The 24,606-nt window shown below is 55.3% G+C and overlaps 2 protein-coding genes across 7 annotated transcripts; both read left to right on the forward strand.

The window, feature by feature from the left end:
* The first annotated feature begins 1,342 nt into the window (after window positions 1-1,342).
* SEMA4C (semaphorin 4C) lies at window positions 1,343-11,995 on the forward strand. 6 transcript variants are annotated; one of them, XM_031028735.2, is made up of 15 exons: window positions 1,343-1,620; window positions 4,438-4,586; window positions 6,053-6,201; window positions 6,556-6,618; window positions 6,810-6,908; window positions 7,005-7,101; window positions 7,228-7,344; window positions 7,440-7,591; window positions 7,679-7,854; window positions 8,172-8,316; window positions 8,418-8,640; window positions 8,776-8,888; window positions 9,821-9,978; window positions 10,056-10,126; window positions 10,255-11,995. In XM_031028735.2, exons 1-15 carry the CDS (start codon window positions 1,436-1,438, stop codon window positions 11,082-11,084), a joined length of 2,727 nt encoding a protein of 908 aa, XP_030884595.2. In that variant the 5' UTR covers window positions 1,343-1,435; the 3' UTR covers window positions 11,085-11,995. The 6 variants fall into 6 exon arrangements, with proteins under 6 accessions (XP_030884595.2, XP_030884597.2, XP_030884596.2 ...); XM_031028737.2 differs by lacking the exon at window positions 1,343-1,620 and adding an exon at window positions 1,705-1,900 and having other exon boundaries at window positions 4,441-4,586; XM_031028736.2 differs by lacking the exon at window positions 1,343-1,620 and adding an exon at window positions 2,036-2,384.
* Window positions 11,996-13,362: 1,367 nt separating this feature from the next.
* Window positions 13,363-23,965, forward strand: ANKRD39 (ankyrin repeat domain 39). The gene is made up of 4 exons (XM_081833465.1): window positions 13,363-13,518; window positions 18,566-18,669; window positions 19,101-19,304; window positions 23,571-23,965. Exons 1-4 carry the CDS (start codon window positions 13,419-13,421, stop codon window positions 23,712-23,714), a joined length of 552 nt encoding a protein of 183 aa, XP_081689591.1. The 5' UTR covers window positions 13,363-13,418; the 3' UTR covers window positions 23,715-23,965.
* The last annotated feature ends 641 nt before the right edge of the window (window positions 23,966-24,606 follow it).

A 24,606-nucleotide genomic window follows, 5' to 3' on the forward strand; every position in this document is an offset into this window, starting at 1 on the left:
ACAGAACACAGCAGGAAATGAGTGAAGGTAGAAAAGGGGAGGGGGGTGGGGGGAGCTGCAGCCTTATCTTGGAGGAGCATTTGAGAGGGAAGGGCTCCCGGAGTCTGTTAGCAGGAACAGAGAAGCCTGCCATAACGTACAGAAGACTGTCCCTGCCAGTGAAACCAAACCACCTTTTGAAACTTTCCACTGGGGCCATCTTGCAGGTGGAGCCAGGAGCTCAAGTCTCTGCCTGGTGGGGGTGGGAGCGGAGGTGAGGAAAAACAGCAGGAAACGAGCTGTTTAGGGCTTAAAGGTTGTCCAGATGCACTCTGACTTGGTGCAAAGACAGAATTGGGAGTCCCAAGACCTGATTTAACATTCTGACCTTGCTAATTATCTACGTGCCTTTGAGCAGGTTGCTTCATCCTTCTGAGACGCATTTTATCTCTAAAATCAGAGACACAATACCTGCCCTTTTTTTTTTTTTTAAGGTTTTGTTTATTTATTTGACAGAGAGAGCACAGGCAGAGGGAGCCTCAGAGGGAGAGGGAGAAGCAGGCTTCCCGCTGATCCCAGGACCCTGGGATTATGACCTGAGCCAAAGGCAGATGCTTAACCCACTGAGCCACTCAGGCACCCCATACCTGCCTTTTGAACAGTCGTCATGAGGATTATGTGAGGAAATGTATGTGAAGGCAGGTTGCAAAGTCTAAAGCACAGAACAAATATTGAGCATCCGTTTACCTCCACTTAAAAAGACGCAGGGTCTAACCTGGAGGAGGGGGGTTACACCCATCTCCCTCCCAGCCCGCTGAAGCACAGAGCCTTCCCTGCCCACCCCATGCTGTTAACTGTCTTGCCCTCTATCTCCAGCATCTCCAAGACCACAGCTTTTTTTTTCCCCTCTGGTGGAAAGGAGCTGGGAAATGTGGCTTTGGCCAGTGCGGGAGAAGGGGCCTTTATGTGTACCAGCAAAGACCCAATTGTTACTGAATCCAAACTGGGCTGCTTTTCCCAATTATCTCCACTACTCTTCTGGTCTCCATTTTCAGATGCCAAGTTTTAACTCAGAACAAAAGCTCCTGTCGGGACTGATTTATAATCCAGATCTGCTGATGGGGGCCCTCCACTGTTCCTCCCCTCCAGGACTGCACCCGCTTAAAGTTACCACCAAAGCCTCGGGGCTCCAGTCTCTTTATCTCTGTCATTTGCCCCTAGCCAAGAGGAGGCATCCGTATCTGGGTGCTGATGGGGCGGCTTCCCTGGGGTTTGTCCACCTGCCCCAGCTCCAAGGACCAGCTGGCAAGGTCCACCCCAGCACGGCCCCAGCGCAGGAGGCCAGAGCTACAAGTGACTTCTAGGAGCTGCTGTGGGCGGAGGCAGGCGGTTCTAAAAGGTGGTAGTTCTCCACCGAGGCTTCCCCTCAGCCGCTTTCATCTGAACATTAGGGCTCATGTCACTTGTTATTCAGCCTTCCAGTGGCATCGGGAGTCATTTCTTGGGGGCAGGCTCTGTGCAACAGGAGTCTCCCGGAGGGTTGTCTTCACCGGGAGTTGGGCAAGGGCGCTGCTGTTCCTCCGTGTGGAGCATGAAAAACAAGGAGCAGACTCTCCGGAGATTAGTGGGTCTTCCTGGCTGGTAAGACCCGTTCCAGTCTGACTGCGGGGCGGCGGGGGGGGAGGCAGTGGGCGTTGCGGCCAAGAAACGAAGCAGAATTTCGGGCCAAAAGATAGACCCACTCTGGTCCGCCCCGAAAAGGAGCCTCGGTTTCCCCGGCACCCCTCCCTCGGATACTCGCCCCGAGGTGGTTTGCCCGCGTTGGTTCCAGTAATTGCAGCGTGGGGAGCTCCTCAGCCCCATTCCCGAGCCCAGCCGCCCAGCCCGTGGTTGGCCTTGGGGGACATTTCGGAAAGACCGGGTGAGTCCGATCACCCCCGCCAAGGCAATGCCCGGAGTCCCTCCCCCGCCCCACCTCCCGGCGCTGTGGCGCAGACCGCGACTCAGAGGCACGGGGCGGCAGGGCGCGGGGAGGGGCGGGGGTCCGAGCCCGCCGGCGGGGAGCTGGGGGGCCGGCGGGTCGCGGCGGGTCGCAGCCCCCTCCTGGGCCGGCCTTCGCGTCCCGCCCCCGGCCTCCGCTCGACCCCCCCCCCGCCTGACGTCAGGGGGGAGGGGGCGGAGAGCAGCGGCAGCGCTGGAGAAAGAGCCGGCACCCGGCGCGGTGGCGCGGGGAGCCCGAGCCCAGGGGCGCCGAGCCGAGCCGGGACCGAGGGGCGGTGGCAGAGGGGACAGCGAAGGAGGGCGGGCGGGCGCGCGCAGGCCGTCGGCGGCGCGCGGGTAGGGGCGGACCGTGATCCGAGCCGAACGCGAGGGCGGCGCCCAGGGATTCAAGCCGCGAAGAAGAGGTGAGTGAGGCCAGGGTTGCGCGGGGCGGGAGCACCAGGGCTCCGGGGCCGCCGCTTTGTCCCCCGACCCGGGCAGGGGCCGCCGCACGCTCGAGGGACAGGGTCTGGGGGTGCAGGGAGGGCTAGCGGCGGGGACAGCAGTTCGTCCGAGATCCTTCCTGCGCCCCCCGCGGGCTGCCTGGCGGGGGCTCCTGAGCCGGGCAAGCAGTGCCCGCAGCCATAGCGTCCGGAGGCGCGGACTGGTCTGGAAGAGCGGGGCCGAGGGGAGCGGGGGGTCCCCCGTGCTGTCGGGTCGGCGGCCAGGATCCTCTCCAGGCCCCCGAACTGCCCCCGGCTCCCCCACCCCCGACGGAAAGTTTGGGGCGGGCTTGGACTGAGGCCGATGTTGTGGGATCGGATTTCCCTGCCGCGGGCCCCCGCCCGCCCGCTCCGCCGGGGAGGCGGGTTGTCCTGGAAAGCCAGGCTCCCGACCCGAGCCTGGCCGCGCAGTCCCTGGCGGGAGCGCCCGCCCTGCAGCCGCGGAAGCGCCGTTCGCGCCCCGCCGCTCGCGGTGGGCGAGGGTGGGGGGCGCACCTCCTGGGCCCCGCGCTCCTCCAGCCCCCACCCCTCCGGCTGCCCCTGCTTCCCCGCCCTGGGAGGAGCTGGGGGTGGGGGCATCGCCGTGCTGGCCGATTCTCGGAGCGCGCCGCGGGGTCCGGCCGGGGTCTAGGGTAAGGGGCAGAGGGAGGGCTGGGGGTGTGTTGTGGGGGAGGGAGGGGTGAACGTATCCCCAGCGCCCCCCCCCCGCCCTTCCAGTGCTGGGGTATTGGGCCGACAGGGGGCGTCCGCCGGCCGGGCTCGCCACGCTCCCAGCGCCGCCGCTTTGTTTGCATTCAAATCCCGGGAGCTGGGGGGAGGGGAGAATTGGGGGGGTGACCAAGGACGGTCTTGGCGGGGACCCTTTGTTTTGGGGTGAGCAGGTCCCCAGCTTCTGTGTCTCCGTACCCGGCACTGGAGTTCTGGGGCAGTGCAATTAATCCAGATGGCTTGCCCAGGCCGGGGTCCCGGGGCGCAATCCCTGAGTTGGGAAGATTCGTCAGACCCGGGGGGAGCGCAGCAGGCGCCGGCCCCGCACAGGGCGTCCCCCGCGGTCCGAGAGGAATCCCTCTCGCGCTCCCCACCCGCCCCTCAGCTCCCCCCGCCCCCGCCTGAGAGCTGCTCGCCGGGAGATCCCTGATTAGACCGGAGCCAGCTCTGTCGTCCCGCCGCCCCAAAGCCCGAAAGCTAGTGTCTCCTAGGAGGCTGTGCGAGGAACAGGATGAGGCCCTGGTCATTTCCACGCCCATCCCACCCACTTCCTGCCTCCCGTCTTGGGCAACAAAGGGGCCTCGGGAAGCTGGGCCCCTTCGGCTCCCGGCCCCACTTCAGCCCTGCTGATGTGGAACCGGGGTTCGGGGCTTTGCCTGGCTATTGTCTGCGCTGGGGGAGGGGAGAGGCTGGGGCCAGGACCCCCGCACGGCTGGCTCCATCAAGTCCCCTCCCGGGGGGTGGAGGGGCTTCTGGAACCGCCCACCCACCGTATGCCCCTTCACCCTGCCAAGGGGTTTGCGTGCCAGAAGTATATCTTGGGGCTGGCTGGAGCCCCAGTGGGGGCAGGTCCTGCTTCCAGAGGTTATTTTAAGAAATCCTCAAATCTGTCAGGCTTGAGTGTGGGGGGAAGGGGTCCCCTTTTAATTTCTTAAACAACTTCCTGTTGAGAGGGAGTGGGTGAGGGCCTGGAGGCCAGAGAAGGTTTCTTGGAGTGTCCACTCCTCCAGCTGACTCAGCTCCTCCCCTCTCCTCTGGGGTCCCCACCTCCTTTGGAATCTGGGGGGGCCGAGGCCAGGTGTGTGTGTGTGGGGGGGGGACACCTGGTTCTGCTCCAAGGACTGGGTAAGTGGGGGGGAATCCAGGAGGCTCCTGGGGAGGCTGATCAGGTCATATGTTCTGTCAGTGCCTCTCGGCCTGGGCTTGTGTGGGCCCCCTTCCGGTCTGTTTTCTCTGGCTGTGATTCTGACCCTTTCTTTTCCCCCAGCAGGGCAGCTGGCCTGGAGCTTCGAGCCGGGGCATTTGCCATGGCCCCACACTGGGCTGTCTGGCTGCTGGTAGTGGGGCTGTGGGGCCTGGGCATTGGGGCTGAGATGTGGTGGAACCTGGTGCCCCGGAAGACCGTATCTTCTGGGGGTGAGTGCCTGAAGTCCCAAGGGGGGAGGCCAGGAGGGACTATGGGGAGGTGGGGGGAGAGGAGCGATTGCCCCTAGATCGTGCCAGCTTTATCCTGCTCTCGGTCTCAAAGCCCACCGATGTATATGACAGCTTTCTAAGAAATGAGAATGAGTGGCCCCAGAGTGGCCCCAGGGACCCAGAGCTCATAGTCTTGGGATAGCCCTTCTTTAGATGGTTAGGACCTGTCTGCCACTGTAATGTAAGGAAGAGAGACCGTTCTGTATCATTCTCCCCATGCCTTACTTCTGGAACTAGCACTTGCACTGAGAGCCCACAGAGAGAAAATGGAGCCCGGGTAGGCATAAGGCAGAGTGTTATCACCCCCCTCCCCAAAGTCTTTCTAGCTCTTTGCCCCCAGGAGCCCCTTTATCAACCGTAATAGGCCCCCTCTGCTACCCTTGTGCCCTCTGTTGGCCCTGGATGTGTTTACACACGTGCTCCTGTCGGGGGACAGCAGACCCGACAGCCCTCTGTGCGCGCGCACCTGTATTAAGAGGTGATGTCAGGTGTTTGTCTCATCAGTGCACCCTGGGGACCTAGGATGAGCTCACCTCCCACAGATTCCACTCGGGTGCTAATGAAGCCCTCCCTTGCCCGCCTGTGTGTGGTTCCAAAGACTAAGGCTGGTTTAGGGGGACCCTGAGGATAGGTCAGCAGCTATTTTGGGGGCTGACTTAGGAATTCTGTGACTACATCATTGTCGTAGTACCTTGCATGGTGAACAGCAACAAGGCTTCCCAGCTCCGAGGCTTCAGTGCCTTCTCTGGTCCCTAGCCTCTGGTTCCCCTTGACCACGCTGGCCTGGCCTCCCAGCCCCAACTCAGTCTCCCATGTCCCCGACTGTCCCAGTGGCCGGCCGTGCTTGGATCTCTGGCCGCCTGGATTTGGGTCCCGCTGGAGTGAAGAGTTTCCTCAGGCAAGCAGAGCTTACAACTTCAGTACATAACTGCTTTGCCGGATCACGGGCTGGGGCCTGGCCAGACCCTGATGTGGGTAGCAGGCAGCAAAGAAGGAAGCAGCGGAGGAAGCTGGGAGGGGGAAGAGCCCAGCTCTGCAGCCAGAGGCGCTGTTGACCCTGAGAGTGAGGGCCATCAGTCTGATGGCTTCCTCTGGCCGGAAGCTGTGGCTGAGATATCCTTCCTTCCTCCTCACCAGCCCAGATTCGCCGCCTCCCAGGCTGGGAAAGGCCAGGGAGGCTTGAGGGGAGCTGTCAGAGCCAAAAGGCTATTAGAGAAGGCCCTTTATTGCCAGTCAGGGTGCTTAGCTGGCATCTGCTTGTGGGGTGCTGGCCGGCAGCAGGGGTGATTAGGCCCCGAAGACCACTGTATAGAGGAAGGCTGATTCTGGGGGGAGGAGGATGCCTGGAGCCCCAGGAAGCCCTCTGCCCATTCACCACCCTGCTCACTCCCACCTTGTCCCTGCAGAGTTGGCCACAGTGGTGCGGCGGTTCTCCCAAACGGGCATCCAGGACTTCCTGACGTTGACCCTGACTGAGCAGACAGGGCTTCTATACGTGGGGGCCCGGGAGGCCCTGTTTGCCTTCAGCGTGGAGGCTCTGGAGCTGCAAGGAGCGGTGAGAGGTGGGGGAGTGGGAGGCACACAGGTGTGGGGAGAGTGGCAGGACCCAGAGGGGCTTAGCTTGACCAAACTGTCCCCTCAGCCCTGCCGCCCCCACCCTGTTCTTCCCTGTGGAAATCTTGCGCAGTCTCCAGGCCCATCCTCCTAGCAGAGTGGGCACGCTGCTTTCCCTCATCTGCAGCTTGGGGGCAGTTTGGGGCTTCCGTCCTCTGTTAAACTCCCAGAGAATGGGGACTATGTGTGCTCACTTGTGGTGTCCCCACGTGGCTGCCACAGGCCATGCATGCGGCAGATACTCCGGGCACATGCTCAGTGTGTACTTGTGATTGACGTGCCCCCCTCCCCCCAGATCGCATGGGAGGCACCAGCTGAGAAGAAAGCCGAGTGTATCCAGAAAGGGAAGAGCAACCAGGTGGGTGCTCAGGATACGGCCAGGAGAGCCAGAGCCCCCCCCCCCACCCTCCACCCTGTACTTCCGCTGGCCAGGCCTCATGGCGCCTGCTGTCTCCCCCCACCCCCACCCTCTCTCTTTGTCCCAGACCCGTTCTTGGTCCTTGTGTCCCATGTCCCCGTACTCTTAAGTGAATGCCTTTCTCTCCCCAGACGGAGTGTTTCAACTTCATCCGCTTCCTGCAGCCCTACAACACATCCCACCTGTACGTCTGTGGTACCTACGCCTTCCAGCCCAAGTGCACCTACATCGTGAGTGCTGGTTTCCCCACTCAGTCCCCTCCTCGCCCTTCTCTGGACTCCCGGGCCTTTCTGCATCTCCTCCTCATTGTCTCTTCCCTGCCCCAGGACATGCTCACCTTCACTTTGGAGCGTGGAGAATTTGAGGATGGGAAGGGGAAATGTCCCTATGACCCGGCCAAGGGCCACACTGGCCTCCTTGTGGGTGAGTGGCTGTCCCCGTGGCAGGCTGGGGGAGTCCGCCCCCAGCACCTGTTCTCACTGTGGGTCTGCGTGGCCTGAATGTGTCTTCATGTCACTTCTGGCCTGCCTGATCCTCTGTCTCCCATAGACGGCGAGCTGTACTCGGCCACGCTCAACAACTTCCTAGGAACAGAGCCTGTAATCCTGCGTAACATGGGGCCTCACCACTCCATGAAGACAGAGTACCTGGCCTTCTGGCTCAACGGTGAGCCCCGAGGAGCTGGTGTGGAGCCCGGGGGGAGCCGTGGGTGAGGGGCCCTGCAGCACCCCCCGCCGCTAACCCTCCTCCCCTTCCTGTAGAACCTCATTTTGTAGGCTCTGCCTACATCCCAGAGAGCGTGGGCAGCTTCACAGGGGACGATGACAAGGTCTACTTCTTCTTCAGCGAGCGGGCAGTGGAGTATGACTGCTACGCGGAACAGGTGGTGGCCCGTGTAGCCCGTGTCTGCAAGGTATGGAGTCCTGCAGTGAGTGGGGAGCCCTGGGAGCCCTGGTGGCTCGGCAGGCCTGACCGGCAGTGTCCCCTTGCCATCCGCCAGGGGGACATGGGGGGTGCGCGGACCCTGCAGAGGAAGTGGACCACGTTCCTGAAGGCGAGGCTGGTGTGCTCGGCCCCCGACCGGCAGCTCTACTTCAACCAGCTGCAGGCCCTGCACACCCTGCGCGACGCCTCTTGGCACAACACCACCTTCTTCGGGGTTTTCCGGGCGCGGTGGTGAGTTGGCCAGGAATGCTTGGGGGTCGGGAGGAGGTTTGCGGGGTCGGGATGGTTGGTGGGTGCAGGCGTCTGAGTAAAGTCTTAAGTGGTCGGTAGACCAGAAGGCAAGGAGGGTGTTGGGCATCTGCCCCTTTCCAAAGCCCCCCCAGGGGAGGTGTGCAGGGCCCTTCCCCCAGTGGTACTTCAGAGCCAACGTGACATCGCACACGCCCAGGACTGCTTTGTGGGGGGGCCCCGCCTTCCCGGTCCATGCCGCGAGCTGGGGTAAAGTGGGCACGTGCCTCACCCTTGGGGTCCCTCCTTTGCTGTGACAGGGGCGATGTGGACTTGTCAGCGGTCTGCGAGTACCAGCTGGAAGAGATCCAGAGGGTATTCGAGGGGCCCTACAAGGAGTACCGTGAGCAAGCCCAGAAGTGGGGCCGCTATACCGACCCCGTACCCAGCCCACGGCCCGGCTCAGTGAGTCCTCCGGGGCGGGGATGGGCTCCTGCCCGCCGCCGCAGTAGCTCTCCCACGTGCTGACAGCTCTCCCGTCTTCACCCCCCCCCCCCCGCCCCCAGTGCATCAACAACTGGCACCGACGCCATGGCTACACCAGTTCTCTGGAGCTGCCTGATAACACCCTCAACTTCATCAAGAAGCACCCACTGATGGAGGAGCAGGTAGGGCCCCGGTGGGGCCGGCCCCTGCTTGTGAAGAAGGACACCAACTTCACCCACCTGGTGGCTGACCGGGTCACAGGCCTTGACGGAGCCACCTATACGGTGCTGTTCATTGGTACAGGTAGGCACCTGGGGAGGTGGGTGTGGCTGCCGGCAGCTGGGTAAAGGCCTGTGTGTCCGGGGCAGCGAGATCTAGAGATGCCCCAGGGGCCCCCGTGCCCTCTCGTTTATGCCTGTCCTCCCCCAACCCCCACAGGAGACGGCTGGCTGCTCAAGGCCGTGAGCCTGGGCCCCTGGGTCCACCTGATCGAGGAGCTGCAGGTGTTTGACCAGGAGCCTGTGGAAAGCTTGGTCCTATCCCAGAGCAAGGTAGTAGTCAGGCCCCACCCACCGCTGTCCCTACACCTTCCCCAGTCTTTCGCTTGGCCAGGACAGGGGTGGGGAGGCACTCGAACACACCACACTTAGCTTGGGGAGCGTTCCAGGAAACCCGCGTGCTGACAGACTCTGCGCTCGGCAGGCGTTATATATAGCCAGGTCCCCACGGGGGCTGTGTTCCCAGAATTGGGCCTTGGCAGCCGCTCTCCACACTTCCTTCAGACCCCTCGAGGTTGTGCTGTTCCTCTGTGACGTACAGCCCCTCTGGTGGTGCCACGGTGGACCAGGCCTCTCGGGCTACGTTTGCTCAGCTGCCCTCCTGATGCCGGCTTTCCCACCGGCCCCCTAGTCCGGCCCAGTGCAGTCCAGTCCCGGCCTGCACTCCCTTCTGTTTGCCTGAGGTGCCGCTTGCATCCTACCCTTCTTCTGGCCTGTCTGGGACTCCCCTGAACTTTCATGTGCTGGCCCTTGACCAACTATTGTGGCTCAGATTGTTGCCCAGAACATGGAATAATGGCAGAAAGAAAGTCCGTGGTTGAAGAAACACAGATTGGCAGTCACCATTCAAACAGGAAAACACTTTATGCTCTGCTCGTGCTATTGTGAGGGCTGACGGGCCTAGCGGAAAACACATTTCCTGCCCTATTTACGGGAGAGAGAGTGTGTGTGTGTGTGTGTGTGTGTGATTATACTTCTCAGCCTCTTGGTTGCACTGTTCCCTGTCTGAGAAGGTCACATCTATAAGGTGCTTAGGATTGCGTCTGGCTTGTAGTAAGCCCTCTGTGCGTTCTTCGGTCCTTCGATTTCCCTCCTCGGAGTTGAGCACTGCCCTCTTCCTCCTCTGGCACCCTTGCCCTCGTGCGCCCATGCCGCAGTCTGTGTCCCAGTCTGGCTGAGCCTCCTGTGCCCCGCTTCTCTTGCAGAAGCTGCTCTTTGCAGGCTCCCGCTCTCAGCTGGTTCAGCTGCCCCTGGCCGACTGCGCGAAGTACCGCTCCTGTGCAGACTGCGTCCTCGCTCGGGACCCCTACTGTGCCTGGAGCGTCAACACCAGCCGCTGTGTGGCCGTGGATGGCCCCTCGGGGTGAGTGGGGCTCAGCACAAGGGTGAGGGCAGGGTGTTTGGAGCCCCAGTGCCCATGGACCCTGCTTCCCCAACCAGGTCCTCGCTGATCCAGCACGTGACGGTCTCAGACACCTCAGGCATTTGTAACCTCCGTGGCAATAAAAAAGGTGAGCTGTCTTTTCTCTCCCTCTTCCCCGGTAGGATGGGCCCTGGGCCAGAGCTGGACTAGCTGCATCTCCGCGGGGCCCTGGGTTTCCCATGTTAACTCGGCTCTCCTGTTTTTCTACTGCTGCAGTCAGGCTCACACCCAAAAACATCACCGTGGTGGCGGGCACGGACCTGGTGCTGCCCTGCCGCCTCTCTTCCAACTTGGCCCACGCCCGCTGGACCTTCGGGGGCCGGGACCTGCCCGCGGAACAGCCCGGCTCCTTCCTCTATGACGCTCGCCTGCAGGCCCTGGTCGTGATGGCTGCCCAGCCCCGCCACGCCGGGGCCTACCACTGCTTTTCGGAGGAGCAGGGGGCGCGGCTGGCTGCCGAAGGCTACCTGGTGGCCGTGGTGGCGGGCCCGTCGGTGACCCTGGAGGCTCGGGCGCCCTTGGAAAATCTGGGGCTGGTGTGGCTGGCTGTGGTGGCCCTGGGGGCCGTGTGCCTGGTCCTGCTGCTGCTGGTTCTGTCACTGCGCCGGCGGCTGCGGGAGGAGCTGGAGAAAGGTGCCAAGGCGGCGGAGAGGACCTTGGTGTACCCCCTGGAGCTGCCCAAGGAGCCCACCAGTCCCCCCTTCAGGCCCGGCCCGGAGACTGATGAGAAACTCTGGGACCCCGTCGGCTACTACTACTCGGACGGCTCCCTCAAGATCGTGCCTGGACACGCGCGGTGCCAGCCCGGGGGCGGGCCCCCTTCCCCAGCTCCTGGCATCCCCGGCCAGCCCCTGCCTTCTCCGACCCGGCTTCACCTGGGGGGTGGGCGGAACTCTAACGCCAATGGCTACGTGCGCCTACAGCTGGGAGCGGAGGACCGCGGCGGGCTCGGGCACCCCCTGCCCGAGCTGGCCGACGAACTGAGGCGCAAGCTGCAGCAGCGCCAGCCGCTGCCGGACTCCAATCCTGAGGAGTCCTCCGTATGAGGGGACCCCCACCCCGCCCCCCTGCCTCGCAGGGGCAGGGTGCGAGGCGCCGCTCCTCCTTTTGCACACGCACCAGCTACCTCAGGGACATGGCGCGGGCACCGGCTCGGCCTGGGACGGAGCCTGGCCGCCACCCGCCCGGCCATGAGGACCTGCTCTGCTCAGCACGGGCACTGCTCCCCAGGACACCAGCCTCCCGGAAGGCCTCTTCCTCCTCTCTGTGAGGGGCTGTGAATCACGGACACGTGGGACCCCAGCAGCCAAAACTTTCCAAGGCAGAAGTTGGAGACGTGGGTGTGTTTGTATCTATATGTCTGTGTGTGCATGTGTGTGACCTAGTCGTGTGTGTGAGTGTGTGAATGTGAGAGAGAGAGAGAGAGGTCTGTCTTTTTCTGTCGAGTCTTCCCTTGGCCTGGGGTCCTCCTGGTGAGTCATTGGAGCTATGAAGGGGAAGGGGGTCGTATCACTTGGCCTCTCCTACCCCCCCGCCAGTCCCCAGCGTGGGTCAGCAATGTACATATGGGGGTGGGCTGGGCAGGGTGCTGTGCCCCTTTCGGGGAGTCCGGGGCTCTGGGGTGGGCCTGGTCCTGCTCCTAGGGCTGTGAATGTTTTCAGGGTGGGGGGAGGGAGATGGATTCTCCTGTGTGTTTGGGGCAGGGGTGGGAGGGGCCTCCCACTTGGCCCTGGGGTTCAGTGGTATTTTATACTTGTCCTCCCTTACCGGGCTGGGAAAGGTTGTGTGGGGGTGGGGGAGGGAGGAGGAGAGAGGGTGGGCATGCTGTGGATATTGCATATCCTCTCCCAGCCCTAGGAGGAGGGCTCCTAACAGTGTAACTTATTGTGTCCCCGCGTATTTATTTGTTGTAAATATTTGAGTATTTTTATATTGACAAATAAAAATCAAGAAAACAGTTAAGTGTTACTGTGCTAGGGATAAGGCATTTGGGCTAAAACCTTCTGGGCAGGACTAGCCTCACCTCCCCGTAGTTCTGGGGCAGCTGCCCCTAATGTTATCCCTGCGTGCTTGTGCCCCTCTCCAGAGGGGGGATAGCCCGGGCTCCAGTGTTTCCCCACAGTGGTAGCTGTGGGGCTGGGAACCAGACCAGGGCCACAGGCTCTTGGGAGGCAGCTGGCAGCTTTGGGTTCTGGCCAAAAGGAGAAGTTAGGGCATTGGGAGGAAGGCCTGAGAGGAGGGGCCTGCCTTCCCAGAGCTCTGGGAAGGGGAAGTGGGAGTGAGGAGCTAAAGGAGGGGAACTTCCTAGAAAGCTTCAGATTGTATGGACTGGCTTGTGTGAGGATGTTCCCAACTAGCCTAGAGGAGGAAAGTTTACTTCCAGCCTTCTGCCTACACTCCAGGAATATTCGTCTTGAATGCTTCAGCAATGTGGAACATGGAACTTGCCCCCCCCCCCACCCAGTGTGCACCGAGCCACTGTCCTATCAGAGGAGTGGGCACAGGGAGGGCCCAGATACTCGTAAGGAAGGGAAGACCCAGCCTGGATTCTGTAATTCATGTCCACAGATGGAGGCAGTCGTGAAATGGGCTCCCTACATTTGACTGGTCTGGAGGGCCTGCGGTGGCTGAAAGGGGCTGCTGCCCTGGGTGTCCTTAGCTGTAGGAAAGGGCTGTGATCTGCCGACTTCTGGGTACGCTAAGCTTCCATCATGGTCAGTAAACCTCAGGCCCTAGGATGTCTTGCTATATGAAGATTGATACGGTAAAGTAGGCTCCCACTGGAGTTGGGGAGTTCCGCACAACCCAAGGCCCTATGCTTGCCCTTGGGGCTTATGTGCTCCTAGTGGCAAAAGTTGTGGCCACCTGCCTCCCACGGGTTTTCAGGAAATGGGCAGGAGGCGCTGGAGGAGGAAAGGGGAAGCGAGGTCACTGGGCCTGGGGTGGTGCGGAAAGACGGGGCGGAGGACCTTGGGGCGCGCCCGGCGACTCCCTGCCCTAGGGAAACCGGTGGGACGCAGGGAACCTTGGAGGGCTGGGCTCTGGCGGGCGGCCAAGCCGCCCGCTGCGTCCCCACACCCTACAGGGCTCCACACGCCCTACACGGCCGGCGGCCCGGGCGCCATCCGCCGGCAGTCCGGGTCTGGGCATCCTGTGCGGCGCCCTCGGCACTCTGCTTGGCCTGGGACGCCCTCGCGCGGCCGCCTCGGAGCGCGGTGCAGCGCCGCAAACCCCGCCCCGCCGCCTCGATTGGTTCCCGAGCTACTGGCGCGGCTGGGCTCTGGTACTAGCGCTGCTGCGTCCGCCCCGCCCCGCCCCACCCACCCGTCGCGGCCGCGCGTGCGCACAACAGCCGGCGCGGAGCGGGCTCTGGGGTCGACATGGCGGCGCCGCGACCCTGCGCGGACGGCCCTTGCTGCTCCTGGCCAGGTTCGGCGTCAAGCGTGCAGCAAACGCTGGACGAGATGGACTTCGACAGGGGTGAGACTCCCGGCTTTCTCCAGATCGCGGAACAAGGAGATGGCCGAGAAGCGGGGCCGCAGTGGGCCTGGTGGGAGCATGGGCGGACGGCGGGCTTACAGCCCCCGCGTCATTGAGATCCCGCCAGGGACCTGGCACGAGCTCGGCCTCTAGAAACTTCGTCTCGCGCGCATATTGGGAAACGGAGGCCCTCGTTTCGGTAACTTTCCCAAGTGGTCGGCCCGGCTCCTCAGCTGGTGTGCCCGCGGAAGGCTCGGGCCCTCTCGGTGGTCGGGCGGGGGTGTGAGTGTGTGTGGGGCGGGGGGGGGGGGCTCGGGAAGCAGAATCTGCAGTCGGATTATTGCAGCCACCTTGAAGGCAGCTTCAGAGGGAGGGCAGCGCTGCGAAGGGAACTAACGTTCTGACCTCCGATGTGAGCCCCGATGTGTCAGGCCCTGTATGGTTTAGATACGGCACACATGGCCCTCGACGCAGGTGATGTTATCCCCACCTTTGGGGCCCAGAGAGGTAACTCTTTTACCCCACACTGTAAGGAGATTATATCGTCTGTAAGGAACAGAGTAAAGCTGAAAAACAAGTCCGCTCTTACTCGGAGGCCGTGTATCACCTGTCAGTGCAGAGGCAGCTTATGCGGTAATAACATTCTCATCAGCTGCTGGGTGGATGCTACGGCTTTTTATGCATTCTGATTTAACTTACTGTTAAGTGGTTCTTGCACCTGCTTACCTCCCTCCACGTCGCCACCTTCTGGGCTTCTGAAGCAATTCCCTCATGGGCCTTCCTGCTTCCACTCCTGCCCTCCTACAAAGTTTTCTACTCCACACAGAAGCCAGAGTAACCGTTTGAATATATTAAATCAGATAATTTCATTGCTTTTAGAATAAGTTCAAATTCCCTTCATGGCCTACAAAACTGTGTGACCTAATCGTTGCCTATTCTACTTCTCCGCCCCCACTTATTTCTCATCCTTTTCTTTCCCCACTCTATGCTTCAGCCACACTGGGCTCGTTTTGGTTTCACAGACATGCAAGATCTCTTTCTGACTTAAAGCCGTGGTACTTGCTGTCCCAACTCCTTGGAATGAACTTTCTGCAGCATTAGGCTAGCTAATGCTTTTCTTCTGGTCTTGGCTCAAATGTCACCTCCTCAGAGAGGCTCACCCTGAACACTGCATTCTGGTAGTTTTCAACTGGGGGGGTTGGGCAACACCCCGTTCTAGTAGTTCTCAACTGGATGGGGGCACTTGCAGTTCTGACCCTTAAGGGTGTTTGGCAATGTCTAGAAATAATTTCAGGTGTTACAGCTGGGAGGATGCTACAGTCAGTCATCTAGTAGGTAGAGGCCAAGGATGCTAGTCTACATCCCACAATGCACAGGACTGTTCCTCATAACCAAGAATTACCTGGCCGACAGTGCCAGTTGTGCAGCTGTTAAGAAAGAAACCTTGCCCTGTCCAAAGTAGGGTCCCTTCCCCTCCAGGTTACTCTGATATATCACCTTGCTTTCATCAAAGCAGTTTTTACAACCTGGTATTATTTTGTTTGCTTACTCATTATTTCCCACACGTGGGAAAGATCCTTGTGTGGGTTGTTGTTTTTTTTTTTTTCATATCTCCTCTCTGGGTTCATTTTCCCTTTTCCTGAAGTATAGCTTTTAAAAGTTTTTTCAGTGAGTATGAGTCTTCATCTCTCTCTCTCTCTTTCTCTGTCTTGACTGGTAGCTTAGCCGGGTATAAAATTCTAGACTGACAATTATTTTACCCCCCTCAAACCTTTGAAAATATATTTATCTTCTTTTTCTGTTACTGCTGTTAAAAATTCTGCTGGGAGGGCGCCTGGGTGGCTCAGTTGGTTAAGCGACTGCCTTCGGCTCAGGTCATGATCCTGGAGTCCCGGGATCGAGTCCCGCATCGGGCTCCCTGCTCGGCAGGGAGTCTGCTTCTCCCTCTGACCCTCCCCCCTCTCATGTGCTCTCTCTCATTCTCTGTCTCAAATAAATAAATAAAATCTTTAAAAAAAAAAAAATTCTGCTGGGAGCACCTGGGTGGTTCAGTCAGAAGAGCGAGTGACTCGTGATCTCGAGGTCATTAGTTCAAGCCCCACGTTGGGTATAGAGATTACTAAAAAATAAATAAATAAACTTTTAAAAAGTCCTGATAATCTGATTATAATTCTTCAGTGACTAATGATCTTTTCTTTTTGGTAATTTAAATGTTCTCTTTATTCTTGATGTCATTTTACCATGGTAGATATGTTTTGATTAATTCTCCTTGGGATTTAATGTGGTTTTCATCTGAGAACTCATTGTTGTCTTTACTTCAGAATAATTCTCAGATGTTATCTCTTCAGGCATTTCCTCTCTCCCATTCTGTCCAATTGTTCTCTTTTTTTTGTTTGAAACTCCTGTTAGACATATGTTGGTACATTCTGCCTTTCATGTTTCCTTACCTCTCTTTAATATTTTTCTCTTTACCATTCTGCATTCTGGGTGATTTCCAAGTCACTCATTCCCTCCCGGGTGGGTCTGCAGTACTGTCCAGCCATCTGTTGTTGTTGTTTTAGTTCAGTGATTCTATTTTTTAATTTACTGACTTTTAATTAATTAATTTTTTAAAGATTTTATTTATTTATTTGAGAGAGAGACCATGAGAGCAGGAACACAAGCAGGGGGAGTGGGAGAGGGAGAAGCAGGCTTCCCACCGAGTAGGGAGCCCGATGTGGGGCTTGATCCCAGGACCCTGGGATCACGACCTGAGCTGAAGGCAGACCTTCAATGACTGACCCAGGCGCCCCTACTGACTTTTTTTTTAAATTTTTTTTTTAAAGATTTTATTTATTTGACAGAGCACAAGCAGAAGGAGAGAGAGGGAGAAGCAGGCTCCCCGTCGAGCAAGGAGCCCGATGCGAGACTCGATCCCAGGACCCCGGGATCATGACCCGGGCCGAAGGCAGCCGCTTAACCAGCTGAGCCACCCAGGCGTCCCCCTACTGACTTTTTTTTAAAAGCAATCTGTACACGCAGCCTGGGGCTTGAACTCATGACCCTGAGATCAAGAGTCACATGCTCTACTGGCTGAGCCAGCCAGGCAGCCCTGACTTTGTTTCAGATCTCCCTGTTCTTTTTTTTCTCCCTAATGTTCTGCTGATTTGTGGATTGTATTCCTTCATCTCTGTGAACACACTAAATGTTGTTTTAAAGTCTTTTAGATTGTGCTATTATGGCTCATTTTTGAAGTACGCATTTTTCCATTTGTTGTATTTGCTGACTATCTCATGTGGCAGTGGATTACTTCTTGTTTTGCAGCTTTTAATTTTTGAGCTCACCGGTGGCGGGGGAGGGGGGGTGTCTTCTCTTGTTAGAGGTTATCCACAACAGAGCCACACCTTTGTTGGCTTGTGGGAGTATCCTTATGGGACATTTTTTTCAAAGTTGCCTCTCTGCAGCCCTTATAGCATTCACTTGTCTGGATCCATTTTTATGACAGATCCTTAGTGTGGGGGTTTTGCTCCCTAAGGCTATAAATAGATATAGGTCCCCTTATACAGTGATGTATGTCAACTATTTCTCTATAAAGCTGGAAAAGAGATCATACAGTTAATGAAGTTTACATGATGGGAAAAATGCAAAAATAAATAAATATACAGATATATATGTATACATATAACATCTCCAAGTTGAATGGGTCATGGTATCTGATTTTTTAGGTTTCTTCTGCCCCTGCTGTCTTCTCACACCTATTGAAACGGTGCCTTTCTCATTTCCTTTAAGTTTCTCTTCAGATGTCACCTTATCAGAGATGCCATCCCCGACCACTGCTTGTATCCCTTCTGTTTTCTTTTTCTTCATAGTCCTTAGCACCACCTGATTTCTCTCTTTTTTTTTTTTTCTCATCTGTTTCCTTTAATTAGAAAGTAACCTCCATAAGACCAAAGCTTTGGGGGCAGCCCTGGGGATTGGGGACCTTTAATTCTTGGCTGGCCTCTAGTGCTCAGAACAGTGCCAGATACATGATAGGTATTCAGTAAATATTTGCTGAATGAGTGAACTGCCTGGGCCTGGTAGCTTGCTCTCTGCTGCTGTTCAGGAAAGTAGAGATTTTCTAGTCCCAGTTCACCCATGAGGTGGTACTTCCTGTCTCTCAGCTTTGTGCACAGAACTTTGTTGTGTCTGTTCCTGGCCATGCACGTGCCCTGCGGCCTTTGCTCCAGACCCTGCCTAGTTGTTCAAGCCGGAGCCTCTAGGATGTGTGTCTATTTACAAGGACTTTTGGGATTCTGCAGATGGAGTACCTGCTCACCACTTTGGCTATGGTTTTCATCTTCTCTGGCAACTGGCCCTGTCCTTATCTTGCTTTTGAATTTGCCTGTGTATTCAGACATTTTAAACAGTACTTTATTTAATATTTATGTGTTTGAAGTGGGAAGAAGGGATTTGCGCCTGTCTAACCCTACTGTCTTGATTAGATAAAGCTCCTTGTCCGTCTTGCTCACAGCTCTCTCACCAGCACCTAGGACAGTCCTTAGCACAGAGATTTCAGTTAAATTTTTTAAAAGATTTTGTTTAATTGATTGATTGATTGATTGATTGGAGGGGCAGAGGGAGAGAGAATCTCAAGCTGAGCACAGAGTCTGACTCGGGGTTTGATCCCAGGACCCTGAGATCACGATCTGTGCCCAAACCAAGGGTCAGGCACGCAACTGACTGAGCCACCCAGGCGCCCCTCAGTTAATGTTTGTTGAATGAGTAAATCCCCCCCCTTTTTTTTTTTTAAAGATTTTATTTATTTATATGAGAGAGAGCACATGAGGGGGGGAGGGTCAGAGGGAGAAGCAGGCTCCCCGCCGAGCAGGGAGCCCGATGCAGGACTCGATCCCGGGACTCCAGGATCATGACCTGAGCCGAAGGCAGTCGCTTAACCAACTGAGCCACCCAGGCGCCCGTAAATCCCCCATTTTATAGATGAGAAAATGGTGGTCAAGAAGTCAAAGAAGCACTGAAAGTCTCCAGTCATTCAGCATTATTCAGCACTTTGGCTGTCTTTCCACAGGAATCTGGTCGGCAGCCCTGAATGGAGACCTAGGCCGAGTGAAATATTTCATCCAGAAGGCAGCAGACCCTAGCCAGCCCGACTCGGCTGGCTACACGGCTCTGGTGAGCTGGGGAGGGAAATTTGCACTCGGGATACCTGCCCTCTCTGGCGGAGGGGGTGATGTTGCCCGTGCTGCCGCCTGTTCTTCTCTCCCAGCAGGTTTTGAGTTTTAAGCATTGTGTGAACCTTGTTCTAGGTTTGTTTGTTTTTTTCCTTAATTAGTGTTAAGTGCTTTACATCATTTATTTAATTTCATTTACCTAACAATCCTCTGAGGTAGGAATGATCATTATCCCCACTTTGCTGTTGAGGAAGCTGATGCTAGAAATGAAGCGGCTTGTCTGGGTCACATGGCTGGCGGACGTGGCCTCTGAGGTCGTTACTGTCCTCTCGCCTACCCTGTAGCCTGCTCCAGAGCCCGTGCTCTCCCCCGCCCACCGTCCTGCCGCCTGCCTGGGCTCTGCTGTCTGACCTCGCTCTCCGTCCCCTGCAGCACTATGCCAGCCGCAACGGGCACTATGCCGTGTGCCAGCTCCTGCTGGAAAGCGGGGCTAAGTGTGATGCCCAAACGCACGGGGGCGCCACCGCTCTGCACCGGGCCAGCTACTGTGGGCACACCGAAATCGCACGGCTCCTGCTGTCTCACGGGTCCAATCCTAGGTTGGTGGACGACGATGGCATGACCAGTCTGCACAAGGTATGCCGCCCTTCCCCCTTCACGATCTTGGCTTTTGTTCAGTGGAGAAAACACGGGGAAAGCAGAGAAGCACTTGCAATGTCCATGCTTACCAGTCATCACTTGAGGGTTAATGTACAATGTGCCAGCAGTTTCCCTGGGCGTGTAAATTAGAATTACACGTACGGCGTCATTTTTTTTTTTTCTTTGCTTTCATGATATGTCATGAATGCTTTTCCGTGAAGTTAGTTTTCTGAAGCTCACATCTACTCTCGCCTACCCCTGTAGCCTGCTCGCCGTACGGTAGCCAGGGTGACCACTTCATTAACTTTCTGCTGACCAGAAATACCTGCACGTGGTGAAGAGTTTGAGGAGTACAAAACAGTGCAGCGTGAAAGTGTCTCCCTTCCACCCTGACCCCTGGTCCCTCAGTCTTCCGGGACACCCTGCTCAAGGCATCCCTTTTACTGATTGCTTATGCATTTTAGAGAAGCGGTTTATGCAAATTTATGGTGTGCGTGTGTAAACGTATTCTCTTATGAACTTTAAAATAGAGAAATGTAAGTTGACTGCATGACTTACCATGAGAGCCTGTGGCAGACACTTTTTGCTGTCCACCAAAAATTTGTGCTCACTCTTTCGTATTAGAGACCTGTCCCTCAGACGGGGCTCTACAGTCTCAGACTACGTTCCGCTCCCTAGCGTGGCGAGTTCTCAGCCACCAGAAGACAAGACGCACCGACGAGCTTTTTTTCCAGGAGGAGAGCTTTTAGGAGCCAGTGTTCCTACTCCGCACACTCTACTCCGTCGCCCCAGCCCGTAGCTGAGACACCTAGGGGTTGGCAGATCCCCAGCAAGCAACCTGGACTTCAGAAACATGGTAGGACAGAAAGGTGCTTGCTTAGCGACAGCAGCCTTGAAATGTGACGGCCACAAAGATAGAGGTCTTGTTTTTATTTTGTACACCTGGCTGTTGAATAACACGTTATTACCATTATTTTTTAATGTATGATGGGAGTGGAGTAACACTTTGGTAGAGACACTAGTAGATATATTAAAAAAATACACGTAGCAGGTTTTGTTTTTGTTTTTTATGCTTCATGACACACCTTCCGTGAGGCACAGGCGCACCTCAGAGACATGCAGACCTCCGTAATAAAGCAAGTCGGGTGAGTCTTGGTTTCCCAGGACACATAAAAGTTACGTTTATAGTACACTGTAGTCTATTTAGTGTACACTAGCATTATGTCCAAAAAAAATCATGTATGAAACTTAGTTTAAAAATACTTTATTGCTAACAAATGCTAACCATCATCTGACCTTTCAGCAAGTTGTAATCTTTTAACTGGTAGAGGGTCTTAGCTCGATGTGGATAACTGCTCAGCGTATCAGGGAGGTCAGGGTAGGAGTTGCTGAAGGTTTAAGAAACTGCTGTGGCTCACCGGTTCTTGAAATAAGACAGCAATGGACTTTGCCACATTGACTGACTCTTCCTTTCACTGGAGCGCTGAGAGGCCATTGCAGGGCTGTTAATTGGCTTACTTTAAATATTGTCGTTCAGGGAGTAGGGAGGCACGAGGCAGAGAGAGAGAAAGACTGGGGGAGCAGTCAGAACCCATACATTTATAGATTAGCTCCTCTGTCTTATATTGGTGCGGTTTAGGCATCCCAAAATGATTAGAGTAGTAACATCAGAGATCAGTGATCACAGATAACAGATATAATAATCATGAAAAAGTTTGAAGCAGTTCAGGAATTACAAAAATGTGGCACAGAGATACGAAGTGAGCAAATGCTGTTGGAAAATGGCACCAAAAGACCTGCCCGGTGCGGGGTTGCCACAGATCTTCACTTGGTAAAAACACGGTATCTGCATAGCGCGGTAAAGCAAAGTGCAACAAAATGAGGTGTGCCCGTGCAGAAGATAGTCAGACACAGAAGCAGAGTGGGATGGTGGTTGCCGGGGGTGGGGGGTGCTGTTGAGCTGGCGCAGCATCACTGAGGGGAGCTGATGAAGCGCAGCGGATCTGCGCCGTGTCAGTGGGTGACTGTGCTTAATAAGCTTTAAGTTTGTTAAGAAGGGGGCGCGCCTGACTGGCTCAGTCGGTAGAGCGTGGCACTCGTGATCTCAGCCCTACGTTGGGCGTGGATGGGGTGGTGGCTATCATTTAACAAAAACGAAACAGAAACAAAAAACAATTACCAAAAAACTATAAAAAAATAGATTTGTTAAGAAGTCAGATCTCATGTGAAGTGTTCTTACCATAATAAAAAATTGGGTGGGGGTCTGTTTCAAGGACCAACTTAATTTTTAGGAAGCCAGATGTATTTCAATGTCCAAGGATTTGCAGATATATTAACCTTGCGTCCACTCAAGGGAAGATGTCAACATTTCCCTCCTCCAGTTTCTTTTTTCTTTTCTTTCTTTCTTTTTTTTTTTTAATCTAAGTCATCTCTCTGCCCAGCGTGAGGCTCAAACTCACCACTCAAGATCACGACTTTCATGCTCTCCCGATTGAACCAGCCAGGTGCCACTATCTTGAGCTCTCATCCCCTTGTCACTTACACTAAGGCCCCCTCCCTTGACCCCGTCATGGTGACACTCCAGGACCTTACCTGTCAAGCTGTCCCCAGCTCGATGCCTCTCCTCTCCCAGTTTTCATCTGGCTTGTTTCTGTCCTTCCTTCTGGATCTTAGCTTCTACTTCACACTCAGAGAGCTTTCCTGTTCTCAGACATGGGTAGTTCCCCCAACTGTGTGTGCAAAAGCACCCTGCACTTGACTCCTCATAACTTTTCTCCCTCTTAAATTCCGTCTGAGCTCTCTGTCCCCAGAGACAGCGAAGACTTGATCTTGTTTACTGTGGTAGCCCCAGCTCTTGGCACAGGTGCCCAGTGAATATTTGCTGAGTGAACACCTGGATGGCGTTTTATTTTCTTTTAAGATCCTTGCCAGTTGAAGAGGCAGACTGCTTATTCCTTGACGGTCTACAATGGTGTTGCTCGGACGGTCTAACTCCCTTGGAGGGTGTGTACCGGCAAGACACTGCGCGCGCATGGTGCTGGCTGGTCTTACGGCCTGAGGCCTTTTCAGTGCCTCTCTGGCCTTTCATTCAGGGGATGCAGATATGGGAAGAGTGGAATTGTTCTTTCTTTTTTTAACAAATAAGCTACTTGCAAACTTTGGTACTTTTTTTTTCTACAAAATTCTTTGGAATGCGTCTCACATCTCCCCAGAATGCACCCCAGAACTACTCACAACATTCCACTGCCTGAATTGAGGCAACAAAACTGAGAACCTTAGGTCTGTACTCAACAAGAGGACCTGCTAAATAAAGATCTGGATTCAAATTTGAGGTGGTATTTGCTACTAATATTAATTTTGACACCTCTCAAAAGCCCCGTGGTACATCAGTGACTATTGGGAGGAGCAGGGAATAGAGTGCTATAACACGGTTGTTAAAAGAGTTGAGACTTGGCAGTCAGACAGACCTGGTTTAGGATCCCCAGGCTGCCACACCAGCACTGTGACATTGGACAAGTCACTTACCTTGTATGAGCCTCAGTTTCTTCATCTGTAAAATGGGAATGATGATAGTTCCTACCTCTGATGGTTATTATGAAAGTTATATAAGCTGATCTGTGTAAATCACCTTAACTCTCTTTTCCGGAGGAGGTAGGTTGAAAATTGATGTCCAGGTTGGGATCGTCTATTTCAAAGGAAGAGGAGAAAGCCGGGAACCTGGACCCATTTTTCTCTGCTCATCTGTACGTTCCCAGAGGGCGGAGGCCGTGTCTGGTGTATCTTGTGCCTACGGTGCCCAGCTGATAGATGACTGAACATTTGTAAGGGACACTTAGAGATCCAATGTTCTGTATTTGTTTTTGTTTGTCCAAGATTTTATTTTTAAGTAATCTCTATACCCAACGTGGGACTTGAACTCACAATCCCGAGACCAAGAGTCGCATGCTCCATCAACTGAGCCAGCCAGGTGCCCGTCTATATTTATTTTTAATGTGCAGGCCTGGACAGAGAAGAATGGCTACTGAGCAGAGGACACCAGAAAGAAAAACTCAAGCTAACTGCCAGGAATGGCACTAGAGAATTCCACCAACCTTTATGCAAGTCGTTGGGATTTGGTAGGAATTAGGGTAAATCTACTCAAATAGCCGGTGTCTCCCATTTCCATAAGACCTGTTTTAGGACCAAGAGATGCCCCGAAGTGGAGCAAGAAAGGGTAGAGCCCAGTGGGGATATGGCTTTTGATTCATGCATCTTTTTCCACAGGCTGCTGAGAAGGGTCATGTGGACATTTGCTCCCTGCTGTTGGAACACAGCCCAGCCCTGAAGGCTGTCCGGGATCGGAAGGCACGACTCGCATGTGACCTGCTGCCCGGCGACAGTGACCTGTGGGACCTGCTGGCCTCCTGAGCCGCCACCTTTCTGTCTCAGGCTGCCGTGCAAGAGGACCCAGACTAGCCCTCCTAGCCCCTGCCTTGGCCAGCATCCGTGCTGCAGGGTGGGAACCTGAGGCCTGAAGAGCCCTATTCTGGCCGCCCGGGGAGCGAGGGAGTAGATGCGGGGCTGCAAGTGCTTAAGCCTGGACAGATGATCATATTCTAAATTAGTTCACGTGGAAACATCTCTCCGTTTGGAAAAAATAAAGTTGTATCCTTACTTCATCCCATGCACAAAAATAAATTTCAAGTAGATGAAAGACCTAAGTATAAAAACAGAACTACGTAAGTATTAGAAGAAACTGGGACATATGACAAATTAAAAGCTGCTTTCTAGCTGAATGCCCTTGGGAAAGGTCACTTTGCCCATCTGTCCCTGCTTCCTCATCTGTGAGGTGAGGATGATTGTAACAGGGCCTGCTTCGGTGGCCTTGCGGAGGTCAAGTGAGCGAATATATGGAGGGCACCAGAGTGTGCCAGGCATGCTGCACACTGTCCGAGCGCACACTGCCTCACCTTTCCTTTTAACAACCTAATAGACTAACAAGTGCTGTTGCTTCGTTGTGCATTGCTAATGACCGCCTGTCTTCGCTGAACTTCCTGTGCATAACTACGGCCTGTTTAAAGATTTTCTTCCTTTTATTGATTCATAAGGAGTTACGTATTCTGGATATTAATCTTGTTTTTTATATATATATATATATATATATATATATATTTTTTTTTTTTTTTTTTAACCATCACTTTGTTGGTATCTGTTCATGGAAATCGGTACACCCACCATAGACGGGAGTTTGGGAATATCTATTAAAATTTAGATGAGGGCCAATAATTTCTCTGTAGCTACCTAGAGAAATAGCCACGTA

This window comes from Leptonychotes weddellii, chromosome 10 (genome assembly GCF_054177405.1).
Source record: "Leptonychotes weddellii isolate Sample4059 chromosome 10, ASM5417740v2, whole genome shotgun sequence".
Classification (NCBI taxonomy): domain Eukaryota; kingdom Metazoa; phylum Chordata; class Mammalia; order Carnivora; family Phocidae; genus Leptonychotes; species Leptonychotes weddellii.